The sequence below is a fragment of the Triticum dicoccoides genome, chromosome 4B, assembly GCF_002162155.2.
Source record: "Triticum dicoccoides isolate Atlit2015 ecotype Zavitan chromosome 4B, WEW_v2.0, whole genome shotgun sequence".
Lineage (NCBI taxonomy): Eukaryota > Viridiplantae > Streptophyta > Magnoliopsida > Poales > Poaceae > Triticum > Triticum dicoccoides.
In genome coordinates this window covers 606,040,866-606,060,176 of record NC_041387.1, presented here as the reverse complement: position 1 = coordinate 606,060,176, position 19,311 = coordinate 606,040,866, and the positions used below count along the sequence as shown (strand labels likewise).

Below are 19,311 nucleotides of genomic sequence, written 5' to 3'. Positions count from 1 at the left end.
TCTCGTCTATGTCTTCATCTTCTTCTTCTCTCCCAAAGTCAGGCATAGTGAACCACACGTACGTCGGCAATCACACCGGCAAGGGGACGTGACAGTTGGTATCGACCGAGGGGCTGTGAGGTACAGGGGGCTGATTCCCGATTCTCGTGAGCTTGAGCTGTAAAATCCCGACCAACGGTTGAGGATCGAGCGGTCGATTTCATCGGAAACACATGAAGGCCTTACTGTCACTCAAGCAACGTAGCGCCGTTGAAGAGCATCAGCAGCAGTTCGAGGAGCTTTTGTATCAGATTTCAGAGCACAACGCGTATAACGAACACCAATTCTTTGTATCCCAATTTGTCCGTGGCCTGGAACCTGAATTGCGAGGTGCAGTGGAGTCACAGGCTCCGGAAACTTTCGAGCATGGGCTGGGCACCTCGTGCCTTCCTGCAGCATGGCCGTACTGAACATTTGGGACACAAACCAGAGGTACCCAAGCCTGCACTCCGTCTTGGTACTGGTAAATTTTGGAAGGATAGGCAGTTCAGGCGTACCAATACAATTTATTTTCGCTGCGGGGCAAAGTAGGATCCAACCCATCAAGGCTACTGCTGAATTACATGTAGTCCAAGGAGCAGTGATAGAAATGTTAAACGTGATGGTAATGCATGATCTGCAGGGCCGTACCGGAGAAATGAGAGGTCCCGTGCAATGTTTGAAATTAGGCCCTAGGTATACCCATATGTTAATTATTACCGAAACAAATTGTATATTTTCCTCAAAATGTATATCTCATCAAAATTCAAATCTTAAAACTATGAATGACTTTATTTTAAGCATAAAGGTGCTGCCGCCGCTGCTCTCCTCGGCCTTCTCCCTCCCTACCGACCCCCTCCCTCCCGACCCGATCTAGGGTTTTGAGCCGCCGTTGGAGCTCCGTGGGGCAAGGCCCGGGCGGGGGATGATGGCGGCAACACATGATGACTTTGATTTGCTGGTGCTTCTCGAGTACCCAGTCTCGAGCTCCGGCGTGAAAATCTTAGATTTGACCCTAGTTAGTTATACATGGCAATCGCGGTGTTTTGCGTTGTAACCTTGTCAAAGGAATTGCTCGTACTTTATCTTCAAGGTGAAACCAAGGATCTAACCATTGGTGGTTGGATCCGGTAACAATTATGTTTGAGCATTGTTTCCTTCCTGAAGGCATTGCTACTCACTCATGCAGAAATGCTTATACACCATCTTAATTGATGGTGTGCTCCTTTCAATCACACCACCACTATGTTTCCAAAATACGAGTGACGTGAGCATATTTGGTACGCCGGCACTAATAGGTTACTGGTGGCGTGCCTTCATTTTCACACCCGGCCAGTGTGTGTATGCAGACCCGGTATGTTCGGAAGGAGCTTTGGAGATGGAGAAGGTTCTGAACACTATCCTTTGTAAGGTGTTGCAGGAGATGAACTCTTTATTGGTTGCACCATGCACCGAAGAAGAGTTTAAATGTGCTCTTTTCCAGATGTCTCCTTTGAAACCTCCTAGCCTAGATGGTTTCCTGGCTAGGAAAATTCAGCATCATTGGGAAGTGTGTGGACCTGATGTCACTCGAACTGTTCTTAAAATTATTGAGGATAAGGACATCGTGGAGTCAGTAACAAGTATTTTTTGGTGTTAATTCTGAAGGACCCTGGCACCAATCTTGGTTCACGTCCTTCACAAATATGAAGATCTATTGTTGAGGGAAGGGATGTCCTTACCTAGGGCTTAATCAGGAAAATTGGAAACAGTGTGACGACGAAGATATGGGGTCATAATTGGCCGCCTCGAGAGGGAACAGTGAGACCGATTACTCCTCCAAATCATGCTAATGTCTCTATGGTTAGTGAACTTATTGACCAAACTTTGACCTATCGGTGGGAGGAGTTGGTGCGCAACACCTCTTACCTATGGATTTTTTTTGCTCGAAATAGGGTTTCCCCCCACTTTGTATTACAAAGCAACCATCACCACATTGGTGGGGCTAACAACACATCAAGCCCAAAGATAAAACAAGAAGAACAAAAGAGAAAAAGAGAAAAAAATGCCAACAATGACAGCTTGGCGACAAGTGGATGACCCGCCACCGATGCGTCCTCCGAAGTCGTCCCACCACACACCCAACACTCCGGAGCGCCGCGTACCAAGCAACACCTTCAGGAAGGAGAGCGATGACGACGACGTTGTTGCCCGGACATGTCCATGGGATTTCCCCGGCATGCGGAGGAAGGAGGTGAAAGGGGTCACCCAACGCCCTCCAAGGAGGGACGGCGGCACCCGCAGGCGTCACCGCGTCGGAGGCACACGAGCCGACATGGATTTCTCCACCCCCTGAACACCACTACCCAATCACTCCGGAGTCTTCCACCCAGCACGCCACCCACCTGCCCGCGCCACCACGGTCTTGAAGCCACCCACGCCATCTCACTGAGGCCATCATCGCGAGACCTAGAGGACGGAAAATGAGAACGCATGGAGCCGGGGGCGGCAGCATCGTGGCCAAGCGGGAGGGGAAAACCTCCACCGCCGTCGCACCGAAGGCCGGTTCCTCTAGCGTCATCGCGGTAGCCGGCCGGACGCAGCGGCAAGAGACAAACCAGGCCACCCGGGCTGGCCGGGCTCAAATCGAGCCTGCAAAGACTACGCCGCCACGTTGTAGCAAGCCGACGATGACGCCGCCACCACCCAGGATCCCGACGACCCACCGCCGCCTCCAGGAAGCTACGCCGCAGATCGGAGCCGCCGGCCCGCCTCAGCCCAGATGAGGCCCGAAGGGGCCCAGATATGGGCCGAGCGGGCGCCGCCAGCCCGCGCCGCCGCGGAGCTCCGCCGCCAACGGCCGTGCCTCACGCCTCCAATCACGGACGCCAGCGCCGAGCCAGCCCGCCGCCGCACCGCACCATCGCCGCCTCGGAGCACCTCCTGAGGCAGCGCCGCCCCGCGCAGGATCCGCCGCAGAAGGGGAAAAGCCAAAGGCCGCCGCCGCCGGCGCCGCCCGGTTGAGCCCGACGCCGCACGCCGGCGACGGCAGGGAGAGGGAGGGTGGGGGGAACGCTGGAGGAGAAGGATGGACGTCACGGCCGGCCGCCCATGGGGGACGGACGCGGTCGCGCGAGGGGTTCTTCAAATGGGTTCCCTCTTACCTATAGATGCCTCGATCATCCTAAGAATCCATTTGTGCACCCCTAATATATCTGATTTTTGGTCTTGGGCTCATGATAAAAGAGGTATTTTCAGTGCCCGCTCAGCCTACCGAATGATGGTTCATACCAAGTACAATCAAGAAGAGGGTGGCTATTTCATAAATTTGGGTCATCGACAACTGCTGCTGAAGGGGGGGATTTGGTGTAAGCTTTGGAGTACTCTTGTCCCGTCGAATATAAAGGTATTTTTATGGAGAATATCTTTGCACTTGATGTCAACTTTTGATACACCTAACAATCGCAGCATGGCTCCCTCGCCTTGCTGCTCTTCGTGTGAAAGAGAAGACTTCTGGCGTCATGCTCTTCTAGACTGTTCCATGACTAGAAGTGTATGGGCATTGGCAAATCCAGAAGTGGTGGAACATATGATTTTGACAGATGAGGGCAATGGAAATGAGTTGCTTTTTATGATAAAGGGTTCCTTATCGCATACTGACTTTGTGATGATGGCAGTAACACTTTGGGCGATTTGGTCGGCCTGCTGAAAAGCGGTCAATGAAAATGAGTTCCAACCACCTGTTTCAACTTATCTACTTGTCCAAAACTCGCATGTGTGTTGAGGACAAAGATAAGAAAGATGTTTTTTTTGCGGATGATAAGAAAGATGTTCATCCAAGGAAGAAAGAGTCTGGAAGGTTAACATGGACACTGCCACCGAATGGTTTTGCCAAGTGTAATGTCGACGGAGCTGTTGCGCGACATGGGGGCGGACGAGCAGTTGCAGCAGTTTCTGGAGATTACAATAGCTGGCTTATACCTCAGGTTATCATCAATCACTTTCATTGATATACAAATTTCCCAAACATGGAAGCTTTGGTAAATGGGGAGGACAACATGCAGCGGTAACCAAGGAGCTTATTACCCACAAGGGAATTTTTGAGGCTTGGAATTTCATGTATGAAGCTAGGAGCAGAAACTCAGAAGCAGATAGTTGAGCAAAATTTTCTTTTTCTTTAGAGTTTGGTAGGCATGGCTGGTTGACACAACCTCATGATCTTGTAACAATCCCTATGAACATTGTTGATCAGTAAAGTACCGTTGTTCCCCCAAAATAAAATAAAAAATCTAACAAGCAAAAATGTTGCTTCATGAAAAATTAACTTTCTCGTTCCATATACAACCATATATATGTAGTAGAGCTATATCATTCCTGATCTACTTGCTATATGGCCGGCAACCTGTTGGGGCTGGACAGCAACAATGCGCTGCACAAATTCACCGACACGGCAAATATGCACACTACATATCCCCCTCTACTTGTGATGAACTTTGAGGACAGCTTCAACCAACAAGTAAGCAGCGGAATAACACAAACAACATGCACAAGTGACACAGGATTTAACGTGGAAAAATCTCCTCAACTTGAGGAGTAAAAAACCATGGCTGTGGACCGACCGGTCCACACAACTTCACTATGAGAATGGTGAGTACAAAGTCTTCTCTAGAACCTCTATAGAGATTTACAACACACTCTCCACGTTGCCAACCGGCAACAGCAACAACAACCACAAGAAGATTTCAGCAAAGCAGAGTTTACACAGCTTCTGTACCCTCTAGTGTTTTGCGAACTGCTCTTAAACCGCTGAACCAAACAACACCAAATTTGGCATACAAGTAGACACACGAGTTCCTGATATCCCCTCCAAATTTCAGCTCAATCGGACATCGTTTGCCTATCCAAACTGTTCGTCTCCCAAAACTACTCTGTTCTGAAACTGCAGCAGTCAGAGCTGACAAAACCACTCTCAAATCTGATGCTCCACTGACCCAATCCTCAAACCAGCTAACCAAATCGAAGTACTCAAAGTAAGGAACGAGCTCACCAAGTTTGGGGTCGATCCAAGCACATTTGAGCCTCCAATCACCAGCTTGAACACTATCTAGTCAGATGCAGCAAATCTGGACAGAACCTCTACTTCCTCTTCTTCCTCTCTCTTAGGTTGTGTTTTCTCTTATGTGCTCTCTCTCTCTCTCACTCTCACGAATGGCAGCCACCGCCAGCAAGGGGTGGAGTGGCTAGAGCTTTCTTCTTGCTTCACTTCCCTTGGAAGCGCTCTCAACCGTTGGATGCAGCGAAGATCAACGGCTGACATGTGTTGGACTTATAGGCTGATGTTGGGCTGCCAACACACCTCCATGTGGAGGTACTTAGCCCAACAAAATCCCCCTCCCGACATCATGGAGGGTCTCACTACCTTCCGGCAGCCATGCCAGCGAGCCAGCGGCATACTTCGAGCTTCTTCCTCGTCACCACTTTAGTCAACATATCAGCCCCATTGTCATCGGTGTGAACCTTCTCAAGTTGCATTTTCTTGGAATACAGCACATCTCGAATCCAATGATAACGGACTTCTATATGCTTAGACCTTGAATGAAAACTTGCATTTTTACTCAAGTGGATAGCACTTTGATTGTCACAAAACAACACATAGTTGTCCTGCTTAAAACCAAGCTCACAAGCCAACCGTTTCAGCCACATAGCTCTTTGCTCGCCTCTGTTACAGCAATGAATTCAGTTTCAGTTGTATTCAATACCACACACTTCTGCAGCCTGCTTTGCCATGACACCGCTCCCCCTGCATAGGTAACCAAGTAACCTGAGGTAGACTTCCTTCGGTCAACATCTCCAGCCATGTCAGAATCTGAAAAGGCAATCAACTTTGCCTCACCATCACCGAAGCAAAGTTTCAGATTTGTGCTGCCCCGAAGATATCTCAAAATCCACTTCACGGCTTCCCAATGAGGTCTTCCTGGATTGGACATAAATCTGCTCACAGTACTAACCGCATGAGCAATGTCAGGCCTTGTACACACCATAGCATATATCAAACTCCCAACCGCTGAAGCATAAGGAACATGATGCATTTCTTTTTTCTGCTCATCAATGGTAGGACATTGCTTTCTGCTCAACTTGAAATGGGCTGCTAGTGGACAACTCACAACTTTAGCATTTTCCATCCTGAACTTCTGAAGTACCTTCTCAATATATTTCTCTTGAGACAAGTACAACTTGTTGCAATTTCTGTCTCGCTCAATTCTCATTCCAAGAATGTTCTTTGCTGGACCTAAGTCTTTCATGGCAAAACATTTGCTCAACTCCTTCTTCAACTTAGCAATTCTAGAGACATTCTTGCCAACAATCAGGATATCATCAACATAGAGCAATAATATGATGAAATCATCACCTGAGAACCTCTGAATAAACACACAATGGTCTGAGCTACACTTCTTGTAGCCTTGCTCCCCCATGACAGTTTCAAACTTCATGTACCATTGTCTTGGTGCTTGTTTCAGGCCATAGAGACTTTTCTTCAGCTTGCACACATAGTCTTCTTTGCCTTTCACAAGAAACCCCTCAGGTTGCTCCATGTATATTTCTTCCTCTAACTCACCATGAAGGAATGCAGTGTTCACATCCATTTGCTCAACCTCCAAGTTGTGACTTGCTGCCATGCCAAGGATTACTCTTATGGATGTCATCTTCACAACCGGAGAAAAGATCTCATCATAGTCAATGCCTTTCCTCTGGCCGAATCCTTTTACAACTAGCCTGGCCTTGTACCTTGGATGTGATGTGTGCTCTTCTTGCTTGATTCTGTAGACCCACTTGTTCTTCAAAATTTTCTTGCCCTTGGGCAACTTCACCAACTCATAAGTATGATTCTTATGCAAGGAATCCATCTCTTCTTGCATAGCATTTTTCCACTCCTTCTTGTGCTCATCTTCCATTGCATCTGCAAAGCATTCAGGTTTTGAACCGTCAGATAATAACACCACGTATTGATCTGAGGGATACTTGCTGGAAGGAATTCGACCCCTGTTGGATCTTCTGAGTGGAGCTGCTGGTGGACTTTCTGGTGCTGGTGCTTCCTGCTGATCCGGATCATCAACTTCAGCATCATACTCTTGTTGCTGCTGCTGGGGAGCATCTTCTTCACCAGCACCACCATGTACATCATCTTGTACATCTTCTGCATCTGCTTCAACTTGCACAGGAGCTGGAGCTGCAGGAACTGGGTCAGAATCAATCATATCTTGCTGCTGCTGAGGAGGAACCTGCCCCTTTGTCTTCGCAATATCCTCAATTGTTTGGTCTTCAACAAACACAACATCACGGCTTCTCACAACTTTCCTTGCTATAGGGTCAAACAACTTGTATCCAAACTCATCACCACCATAACCAAGAAAGATACACTGCCGTGTCTTCGAATCAAGCTTTGACCTTTCATCTTGAGGAATATGAACAAAGGCCTTGCACCCAAAAACCTTCAGGTGGTCATATGAGACGTCCTTGTCACACTAAACCCTATTAGGAACATCTCCCTGCAAAGGATAACTTGGTAAGAGATTAATAAGATAAACTGCAGTCATCAAAGCCTCACCCCAAAAGTGTTTACGTAGCTTTGCACTTGACAACAAGCATCTAACTCTCTCCACAATTGTCCTGTTCATCCTCTCAGCAAGACCATTCAGCTGTGGTGTCTTCGAGGGAGTAAATTGATGCCCAATACCTTGCTGCTTGCAATATGCATCAAATGGCCCAATGTACACTCCTCCATTATCAGTGCGAATGCACTTGATCTTCTTCTCAGTTTCTCTCTCAACCGAGGCTTGGAATTGCTTGAATATACCTAGTACATGATTTTTGGTCCTCAAAGTGAAGGCCCAAACTTTCCTGAAAAAGTCATCAATAAAAGTCACAAAGTACTTAGCACCACCAAGAGATCTTACCGACATTTTGCAAACAACGGAATGTATCAAGTCCAGCTTCTCGGGCTTCTTGTGGGGAGGTAGAGTCTTGAAGGCAACTCGGTGTTGCTTCCCTGCTAGATAATCTGAACATTTCTTGATGTGAACTCCTTTCACATCCTTCAACAATTTTTTCTTCACTAGCACTGTCATCCCCTTCTCACTCATGTGCCCAAGTCTCTTGTGCCATAAAGCACAACGATCATCCTTCTCTAGTGCATTGACAGAAGCACTAAAGAGCTTAGCATGAACATGATACAAAACTGAGACCATTTTACCTCTTGCAACAATCATGTTGCCTTTGGTGAGCTTGTACTGCCCTTTTCCAAAACTGCTCAAGTAATCATCTCCATCAAGCAAACCAACTGAAATAATGTTGAGACGAAGTGCCTCAACATGCCTCACAGATTTGAGGACTAACCTTGTACCATTTGCGGTCTCCAAATGCGCATCTCCTTTTCCAATGATGGCTGCTCTATCATTGTTCCCCGTCTTCATAACACCAAAATCACCTGATATATAGTTAGTGAAGAGCTCTCTGCGAGATGTAGCATGAATGGTAGCACCGCTGTCCGATATCCAAATCATCTCATCACCATCCACAAGGTTGACGTTTTCATCAGAAACAACAGTGATCCTCTCCTCAATAGTGGAACCAAATCTGCCCTCATTTTCTTCATGCATAACAAGCATTATGTCCTCTTCTACTGCAGTAACTCGGTTGTCCTCTGTGTCACTATTACTGTCAACTTGCTTCTGATCTTGTTTCTTCTTTTTCTTTTTGTCTTTCTTCCACTTGTCACATTGCCACTTAATGTGGCCCTTCTGATGGCAGTGATGGCACTCATAATCAGCATACTTACTTTTTGATTTGCTCCTACCTCTTTCTGCCCCTTTACCTGGACCTCTGCTCTTGCTTCTCCCCCTGGACTGAGTGACTAGCACCTCTGAATGTGAGGAAGAAGTGGCTTCAGCCACCTTTCTAGACTCTTCATTTAGTACCCTGGTTTTCACAAGATTCCAAGTGACAACTCCATTAGGTGCTGAATTGCAAACCGTGACCTTAAAGGTCTCCCAGCTGTCCGGTAATGAGCCTAGTAGCAGCAAAGCTCTCACTTCATCTTCAAATGTAATTCCCATTGAAGAAAGTTGATTTATAATGCCTTGGAATGTATTGACATGATCTGCAATTAGAGTGCCCTCTTTGTACCTCAAGCACATCAATTGTTTGATCAAGAACATCTTGTTTGTACCTTCTTTCCGGGCAAACAACTCTTCCAATTTCTGCCATAAGGTGTGTGCATGTGTCTCATCAATGATATGGTTCAAAACATTGTCATCGACCCATTGCCGAATAAACCCACAAGCTTGGCGATGAAGTACCTTCCATTGACCTTCCTCAATGCCCTCCGGCATCTCAGTGGAGAACACTGGCTTCCAGTATTCTTTCACATACAACAAATCCTCCATCTTACCCTTCCATGCTTGATAATTTGTACCATTCAAAGATATCATCCTGCTGATATTCACTTTCATCTTTCACCATAAAAAACTCAGCAATTTACACAAGCAAACCAAGGCTCTGATACCACTTTGTTGGGGCTGGACAACAACAATGCGCTGCACAAATTCACCGACACGGCAAATATGCACACTACACAACCCCCTTTACTTGTGATGAACTTTGAGGACAGCTTCAACCAACAAGTAAGCAGCGGAATAACACAAACAACATGCACAAGTGACACGGGATTTAACGTGGAAAACCCCTCCTCAACTTGAGGAGTAAAAAACCACGGCTGTGGACCGACCGATCCACACAACTTCACTATGAGAATGATGAGTACAAAGTCTTCTCTAGAACCTCTAGAGAGATTTACAACACACTCTCCACGTTGCCAACCGGCAACAGCAACAACAACCACAAGAAGATTTCAGCAAAGCAGAGTTTACACAGCTTCTGTACCCTCCAGTGTTTTGCAAACTGCTCTTAAACCGCTGAACCAAACAACACCAAATTTGCCAGACAAGTAGACACACGAGTTCCTTAGATCCCCTCCAAATTTCAGCTCAATCGGACATCGTTTGCCTACCCAAACTGTTCGTCTCCCAAAACTACTCTGTTCTGAAACTGCAGCAGTCAGAGCTGACAAAACCACTCTCAAATCTGATGCTCCACTGACCCAATCCTCAAACCAGCTAACCAAATCGAAGTACTCAAAGTAAGGAACGAGATCATCAAGTTTGGGGTCGATCCAAGCACGTTTGAGCCTCCAATCACCAGCTTGAACACTGTCTAGTCAGATGCAGCAAATCTGGACAGAACCTCTACTTCCTCTTCTTCCTCTTTCTCAGGTTGTGTTTTCTCTTATGTGCTCTCTCTCTCTCTCACTCTCACGAATGGCAGCCACCGCCAGCAAGGGGTGGAGTGGCTAGAGTTTTCTTCTTGCTTCACTTCCCTTGGAAGCGCTCTCAACCGTTGGATGCAGCGAAGATCAACGACTGACATGTGTTGGACTTATGGGCTGATGTTGGGCTGCCAACACACCTCCATGTGGAGGGACTTAGCCCAACACAACCACCATTCTTTTCATGGCATATCGGATCATCACGGCCTGAAATGTAATGTACTACCAATTGCGTGACACCTGGAGCCAGTCACACGAACGAGCGGTGCTCGATGAAGTCATGGAGAGACAGTGCACCGTGCAGGCGGGTTGTTGCCATTTTTCAGCTCCGGTTTCACATGCGATGCCTCGTGTGAACGTCCAAACTCCACACGCGGTTTCCACTGTCCATCTGGAGTTTTTCCCGGAACGGGAGGCTCGGGGCTGTCCTACTGGAGCCTTTGCTACACCCGAAACGAGAAACAAATTATTGTCGATCTACTCCACTGGGCCATCCCACTACTACTACTGCCTGCTCGGTTCATTCCATCGTTGGTTACAGAAAACCCTCCGCTCCACAGCGCATACCTCATACTCTTCTCCATCTCCTACCACTCTCTCTGCAAGCGTGCTCGGACACCATGGACACTCCTCCGGCAGCGGCGGCCGCCAACAACGTGGCCAATCCACCGGCAGTGGCGGCGGCCAATCCTCCGGCGCCGGGAGCAGAGGTAATGTGCTTCACAATCATTTCAGCGAATATATGTCGATGCTGCTACTTGTTCCTTCCTTACTTCAATGTACTTTGTTTTATCTACGTTGTTGCCAGTAAAGTAACTAGCAAACGATCCGACAGAGTATATAGGAGTATCCTGACCATTTCTTGATGGATTTAACATAAAGGCCAATGTTGGTTTGATACGCGTTCTTGTTTCAGTTTTTGGCAGATCTAAAATACTTCTGGTTTGATCGTCTACACATCAACATAATAGATAGGAATGATGATTGACTGCGACTCTACGAGCTATTTGATTTACTTGTCCCTCGCTCCCTTCTGATTTCTGAAAATCTGCTTCCAGTGGATCATAAAACCGAGGTGTTTATTTGGAACTGCATAGCTTGTGGGGGTGCGATGCGATGCCAGTGATCTTCTCAAAAGTACTGTTTTCCTTCATTTTCTAAAAGTGTTTCTAAAAAGAAGTACTCGCTGTGAACAGCCCTTGTTAATTTTCATACAAGTTGTACTAAACGAGCGACAAGGAATATGAATCTGAGGGGGTACTATATTCCACAGCAGCTGCAGATAAAAACCCTTGTTAATTTTCATGATGAACATGTGCTTGAGTGCAGCTTTACTATCGCCGATGACTAGAGATGGAACATGTGCTTGAATGCTGGTAACTGAGCTGACCCGTTGAGCTGACTGCTGCAGGCTGCTTATGCAGCGAATGCCAATGCCTGGAAGTGTTGCATGATATTTCTGGTCGTTGGGCAGACCATCCTGGCTCTTCTGCTGGTAGCTCTTGCAGCGAACAACGTGGCCAATTCTCCGGCGCCGGGAGCAGCGGTAATGTGCTTCACAGTCATTTCTGTCAAAATATGCATCGATGCTGCAACTTTTTCATTCGATCATAAAACCAAGGTGTTTATTTGAAACTGCATAGCTTGTGGGTGCGTGATCTTCTCAAGTACTCCCTCCATTCCATATTACTCGTCACTGATTTAGTACAAAGTTGTACTAAATCAACGACGAGTAATATGGAACGGAGGGAGTATAGTACTGCATTCCATCATTTTCTAAGAAAAGGCAATATATATTTTCCATGGAGGTTGCAGATTAAGATCCTTGTTAATTTTGCTGACGAACGAGCGACGTTTGCAGCTTTACTATCCCCGATGAGTTGAGTTTGATTGTGCTTGCATGCTGCTGAACTGAACTGAACTGACCCGTTCAGCTCAACTGCTGCAGGACGTTGCGCTGCTGATACTTTGGCTCCTCTCTTTGGCGATGAGCGTTGTTATGCTCGTGCTGCTGTGCATCGAAAAGTAGAGAATCTATGTCACGTCTGGAGTAGATTGCAGCCTTGCAGGAGTGCGCCACCCGATCGATGACGACGACGGTAAATAAGGTGACGCAAGTGTGTGTTAAGTTATCATGTGTGGCCTGCGTGCCATCTGTGTGGGCTTATAAGCTGTGTGCTGTACTACAATCATGTCTGAAGATAAAAGTAAACTGAACTCTCCTCGAGTGCAATCCAATTTATCCAAGGCGCGGTAATAAATGATCTGACTGAGGCAGAGCTTGTGCATAATGCCTTGTCAACCAAGTCCTGCTGATTCTTGTCAGACCCCGGAAGCAGCTACAGCTTCCTCAATGCAGCCATGTTACACGAGAGCTCCTATGTACCCCATACGTCTAATTTTTTTAGGAGAATGCTAAGCTTTATTGATGGTGTGATGAGAAATTAAGCAATCGTTCGATTAATTTAATCCAATAATAAATCATGAACATGACATAGGCAGTGCTAATGACATACTGAATTTTGATAATGTACACACGTACTAGGCAGATAGTAGAAACATCTACGCAAACCACTAGTACTGTACACATGAAAGTAAACAGGAGCGGGGTAAATGTGTTATACCCTCCAGTAGGCCAGTCGGCCGTAGCAGCAGCGGAGGTGTCGGCCTCGTCGGCGATCCTCTTGTCAGCAGTGGCCTTCTCGGCAGCCGCGCGATCGGCGCCAGTGCTCATGGTGAAGACGAAGGCGACGCGGAAGTAGTCGACGTAGATGAAGTAGTTGAACAGAGGCGAGCAGTTGCGTAGGAGACGCTCCCCAAAAACCTAATCGCCTCTCCCCCGTATAGGATCAGGAGAAGCGGGGTTTCGGAGGCCTGCTCTCCCGTCAGCCGTGTACGCGGTAGACGGGATGGGATCACCGAGGGCAGCAGCAGTGAAAGGAACGACTAGGGAGCAGTGGAGGTGTGAAGCTTTGTGTTTTTGGCTGAGCTACGATGCCTCATATGTATAGCCAGTCGGGTAGGAGAACGGTCCAGCAATAAACCGTTTAATTACAGAACGTCTCATCTCCATAAAAACACGTTTAATTACAGACGTTTCCATTTCCACAATTAAACGTATTTATTATGGACGTTTCCATTTCCGCAATGAATATGATGTCTCATATTCATTTTGTGTCTGTAATGGACTCTCCAATTTTGACCGACAAAACATTGCATCGGCTCGGCCCGCAACCCGTAACCCGCGGCGCGCGCGCGTCGTGACGAGGCGGGTGCCGGAGGAGGAGCGCGCGTGTGAAACACCTCTCCTTCCTTCACACCAACTCATACTAGTGGGAGAAGAGCTCACCTTATAAGTTGGTGTACATCTCTCTCAACTAGCCATGTGGGACTAAATTTCCCACCACTCCCTTGACAGCATGGGCCCTTAGGGATTTTCCTGAAATTGTTAAGTGGGCCATTAGCCCAACTAATATTCAGCAATCCCCCACCAGATCTCGAAGGCCCATGGTGTTGTCCTCTGTTTTGGTATACCAGTATTTTCAGTGGAGACCCGTTAAGGTTGAACATCCACCTAGAACAAAAAGCTACACTCCTTCACAACTGAACAATGGACTAGGTCTTGAATTGCTAATTTGGCGTGAAGGAGTTTCACCAAGTGTCTTACCAGTACTAGGCTGCCGAAGGCTGACCCCTCGGGTGGAGCATATTGGTCACTCCTGGCCTTTTCATGAACTTACTACAGATCACCCTAATCTCATAGACTATGACCAGTAGTCAGGCTCATATAGGTGTGTTCCTCCAAATATCGCTCTGTAGGATAGCATCTTGCTTTTATAAGCCTTGGAACACATTAAGACAAAAGTCAACCTGCCATACAGTTACCGAGAGTTGTGCATCTCCAACGGAGTGGGTTAGTCAAAATACTCTCCTCAGTTAACCACTAGCTTGTTTTCCCAGGTCCTACTTCACGGGATCTCCGATCACATAGGTTGGGTTACCACCATGGCAACTCATGTGGGTCTCATACCCATCTCCCTCGATGCATTATCTATCACAACACGCGATAGCCCTTTTGTAAAGGGATCTACCAGATTCTTAGCCGTTTGGACATACTCCAACGCTATCACTCCAAAGTTTCTTAGTTTTCTGACAGCTTTTAGTCTCATTCTTATGTGTTTGTTGGACTTCACGTTGTCCTTTGAACTCTTCACCTTAGCGATGACAGTCTGATTGTCACAGTTCATAAGGATAGCCGGAACTGGTTTATCAACCAATGGCAAGTCCATCAAAAGATCTCGAAGCCATCCTGCTTCGACACCAGATGTGTCTAATGCTGTTAATTCTGCTTCTATTGTCGATCTCGTTAAGATCGTTTGCTTGCAAGACTTTTAGGAAACAGCCCCACCTCTGTCGGGGGGATGAACCCCGGGCTGGCAACGGAACCCGGATCCTTTTCAGAAAAAGCAGGGCCCGCATCACCCCGCGAACCGGCATGCGCCTGGCCGGGTCGCTCGACCTGGCAGGGCCCGCAACCCGGCCAAACTCCCCGACCTGGCAAGGTACGTCAACCCGGCCACAGAAACTGGCGCAAGACGACTCAACCCGGCGCAACTAAGGCTTTCACGGCAAGCCAGCCCCACCCGTGGCGTCCACGACAACCCAGCCACGGGTCACCTCCCGTCCCATCCAGGTCGTACGATGGGACGAGACCTAAACCACCGATGACCAAGACAACAGTGTTTCCACCCATGCCTGTGGTCAGCCGGGGCGTGGCAACAGTGCCCCTCACCTACCCGCTAACCAAGGCTGGCGTGGCAACAGTGCTCCCGTCCTCACCGCTGACGACAGCAAGTGGCAACCTGACGGAGAGCACTGTACACGACTCGACTCGGCCACGCCCTAATGATCGACAAGACGGCGCACAGTCCCCCTAGGCACGTGGGGCCCGCGCCTAGCGGAACCCGGCGAACCACAAGCCCACAAGCGAGACCCAGCTCGGTGTCCCGGACACCGACAATACGGACCCACCGACTCGGCATATTACCATTGTAACCCTGGGTGGGCTGATCTATAAAATCCCCCAGGAACCCACGCCTACAGAGGCATGTAAGGAAACGAGAGAGTAAGAAACAGAAGCACAAGCAAGCATAGAACTAGCCACCCAACAACAGTACCGGAGGGAAGGAGCAGCCCAAGCCTTGGCCAACCTCCTTCCTCCTCCACACAGCTCCAGGAGCAACATTGTACTATCAATCATCCAACCAAACTCGGCAGGACTAGGGGTGTTATCTCTCCGGAGAGCCCCGAACCTGGGTATGTCCGGTGTCCCGCGCCCGCGCATGCCAACCTCGCCTCTGGAGCCCACCAGCGCCCTCGAGCCTCCTCCTCTCTTTAGCCATCCCTTGGCATCTGCCGTGCGCCCACCATGACAGTTGGCGCCCACCATGGGGTAGCTCGAGGAGCTGGCCGGGAGCATGCTTCAGACCGGGCCCTTCTCCTACACCGACGAGTCCGTCGCGCTGGCAGACGACGTCGGTGGCGCGCTCGCCGCCTCCTTCACTGCGCTCTGCATTTCTGATGCGCTCACGGCCGACGAGTACCCAGTGAGGTGCTCAACTACTCCGACTCTCCTCTTTCCCTTGGCGGTGGCATTGCCGCCGGGGGGATGGACGTCCATGTGGAGGTTTACGTCACGGACGATGGCGCCTCTTCCTCGTCGACCAAGACGAGGAAGGCCGCGGAGGCCAGGGCCACCGCGGAACGGACCGAGCCGTCTGATCCATTGCGCGCTGCGATGCAGAGCCTCCGCATCCCCATCGGCACCGACGTCGATGCCACCAACGTCACCGAAGCCCGAACCCAGCTCGAGGATAGGCGCCAGCAGATGCTGGACCTGTCCGAGACGCTGGCCGCCACCAGACACCACCTGGAGGCCGCTCAGATGGAGCACGAGGCCGCTCATGGAGTTACTCCCGCCATAGCCGAGCCAAGCCGGGTCGCCGATGCACGCGCCCGGGTAGGAGCGATCGGCCGAGTCTTCGGCGCCGTCCGGACCGTCTACGGAACCCCAGTGAAGAACATGCGTGCTGCGAAGGCAGCCGCTGTCGGTCTCGACCAACTCACGGGCGAGGAGCTCAAGGAGGGCATCGGGCGGATGCACGAGCTCCTCCGCGCCGCCAACGCCCAGCAGGATCGCCTCAACCAGCTCGCTAAGCCGACGGGGTCCGGCTCCGCCCGTCTTGGCGGACCTGGTGAACTTCTGCACACGGCTTCCTCGCCACCCGGCGAGGCGCACTCCGGCCAAGCCCGGACTCGACGCAACCCAGCCGCCACCGCCGCCGACACTCTGGGCAACGAGCCCGCCCCGGAGACCCAGCGCGGACCCGACCAGCTTGGCCGGCATCCGGCTCCAACCGACCCGTCCACTCGGGGCCTGGCCGCCAGTCGACTCGGCCCGCGCGCCATCGAAGATGCCGACACGCGCCACCGCCTCGATCAGCTCGCTCGCTCCCTGGAGGTGGAGGAGAGCGGCGCTATCGGGCCGGCGTGTTTCCGCCCATGCATCCGGGAGGAGCCCTTTCCAAAAGGGTTCGTGCTCCCCCACGACACACCCAAGTACAATGGGACCGTGAAGCCAGAAGACTGGCTCACCGACTACACCACGGCCATTGGCATCACCGGTGCCAATCGTCATCTAGCCGTGCGCTACGCACCGCTCATGCTCCAGGGGTCGGCCCGCACGTGGTTGAACAGTCTGCCGATGGGCAGCATCAATGTGTGGGTCGACTTCGAGGAGGCCTTTGTCCGCAACTTCACAGGGACCTATAAGCGACCCGGTCGCCCTAGCCAGCTCGCCATGTGCGTGCAGGGGCCGACGGAGACGGGTCGCGAGTACCTCACGCTGGACCGAGCTCCGAAATAGCTGTGAGGGCGTCCATGAAGTCCAGGCGATCCTGTACTTCGTCAGCGGGTGCCGAGACGGCACCCTCCTCAAGCACAAGCTCTTACGCTCCGAGCCGGCCACCATGGCCGTGCTCATGGTGACGGCGGACAAGTACGCCAACGCCGACTCCGCCATGAAGATCCAGGTGGCACTGGACGAAGCCGACAAAGCAAAGCCGGTTCCTCCTCCGAAGCCGGCCGGCGAAAGCAGTCGACAGCATCATCATCAGAACAACAAGCGCAAGGCCGACCAACCGGCGCAGCGTCATGACAACCGGCTCGTTGTGGCCGCCAAGCCCGCGGCGGACTCGGCAGGGAAGTGCCGGCAGACCGGCAAGATGGCATGGCAGCCCGCCATGAGTTTCGAAGAGATGCTCGACGCACCATGCATGCACCACAGCGGCGCAAGACCCTTCATGCACATGCTTCGGCAGTGCGCCATCACCAAACGCATCATGAGGGGTGACGTTCCGCCTCCTCCGGCTCCGGCTCCAGCTCCGGGCGCAGGGCAGCCGCCTCCGCCTCTCCATCACCGCCTCCCGCCGGTGGCACGATGCAGAACGATGCCTACCCAGACCAGAACGCGGCCTACATCGTCGTCACCAGCTTCGGCGACGACAAGCACAGCGAGCGCCTTCTTCGGTAGGAGGTGAACACCGTCATCCCGGCCAAGCCAGATTTCATGCACTGGTCGGATTGCCCGATCACCTGGACCCGTGAGGATCACCCGGCAGTCATGCCGAGTCCGGGTGGATATGCCCTCGTCCTCAACCCCACCATCGTCGCGCAGCGCACATGCAAGTTCTCTCGATTCCTCATCGACGGCGGCAGCAACATCAACATCCTCTACCGTGACATGATGACCAAGCTCGGCATCAAGGCCGAAGACCTGGAGCCGACCCGAATAGTCTTCCACGGCATTGTGCCCGGCCTTTCCTGCTCGCCCATTGGCCGAGTCCGGCTCGACGTCCTGTTCGGCGGCAGTTGCCACTTCTGACGTGAACCAATCTGGTTCAAGGTGGTGGATCTGTCCAGCGCATATCATGCATTGTTGGGCCAGCCCGCGCTCGTGAAGTTCATGGCGGTTCCCCACTACGCATACCTGAAGATGAAGATGCCGGGTCCCAAGGGCCTTGTCGGTGTCAAAACCGATAGATCTCGGGTAGGGGGTCCCGAACTATGCGTCTAGGCAGATGGTAACAGGAGACAAGGGACACGATGTTTTACCCAGGTTCAGGCCCTCTTGATGGAGGTAAAACCCTACGTCCTGCTTGATTAATATTGATGATGTGTGTTACAAGAGTGGATCTACCACGAGATCGAGGAGGCTAAACCCTAGAAGCTAGCCTATGGTATGATTGTTGTTCGTCCTATGGACTAAAGCCATCCGGTTTATATAGACACCGGAGAGGGCTAGGGTTACACAGAGTCGGTTACAATGGTAGGAAATCTACATATCCGTATCGCCAAGCTTGCCTTCCACGCCAAGGGAAGTCCCATCCGGACACGGGACGAAGTCTTCGATCTTCTATCTTCATAGTCTTGGAGTCCGGCCGATGATGATAGTTCGGCTATCCGGACACCCCCTAGTCCGGGACTCCCTCAGTAGCCCCCGAACCGGGCTTCAGCGACGACGAGTCCGGCGCGTATATTGTCTTCGGCGTTGCAAGGCGGGTTCTCCTTCAAACTTCATGTTCCTGTCGAATAGTGTCTGGCTTCCTTATAAATGTTGCGCTCCTTGGCTTCTACACCCAATAATGGCCTTCTTCCACATGTCGTATGAATGCGAAAAGCTAGGGTATTTTTACATTTTACCCCCTAGCCATGTGAACGAGCCGCCTATAAGAGAGGCGAGGATCTAGATCCAGCTCACACCATCCTCCATCCGCAAGTTCTCATCGAAGCGCCTCTGACAAAAATCCATTCCATCATGGATAGTCGACGCGGCTCCTCCTCTCGCGCTCCCAGCCCTAAGCCAGGAGATTGGG

At 50.5% G+C, this 19,311-nt stretch overlaps 1 protein-coding gene across 1 annotated transcript; it reads left to right on the top strand.

The window, feature by feature from the left end:
- The first annotated feature begins 10,890 nt into the window (after positions 1 to 10,890).
- LOC119294005 lies at positions 10,891 to 12,669 on the top strand. The gene is made up of 3 exons (XM_037572297.1): positions 10,891 to 11,088; positions 11,790 to 11,924; positions 12,327 to 12,669. The coding sequence occupies exons 1-3, from the start codon at positions 10,999 to 11,001 to the stop codon at positions 12,405 to 12,407; spliced, it is 306 nt and encodes a 101-aa protein (XP_037428194.1). The 5' UTR covers positions 10,891 to 10,998; the 3' UTR covers positions 12,408 to 12,669.
- The last annotated feature ends 6,642 nt before the right edge of the window (positions 12,670 to 19,311 follow it).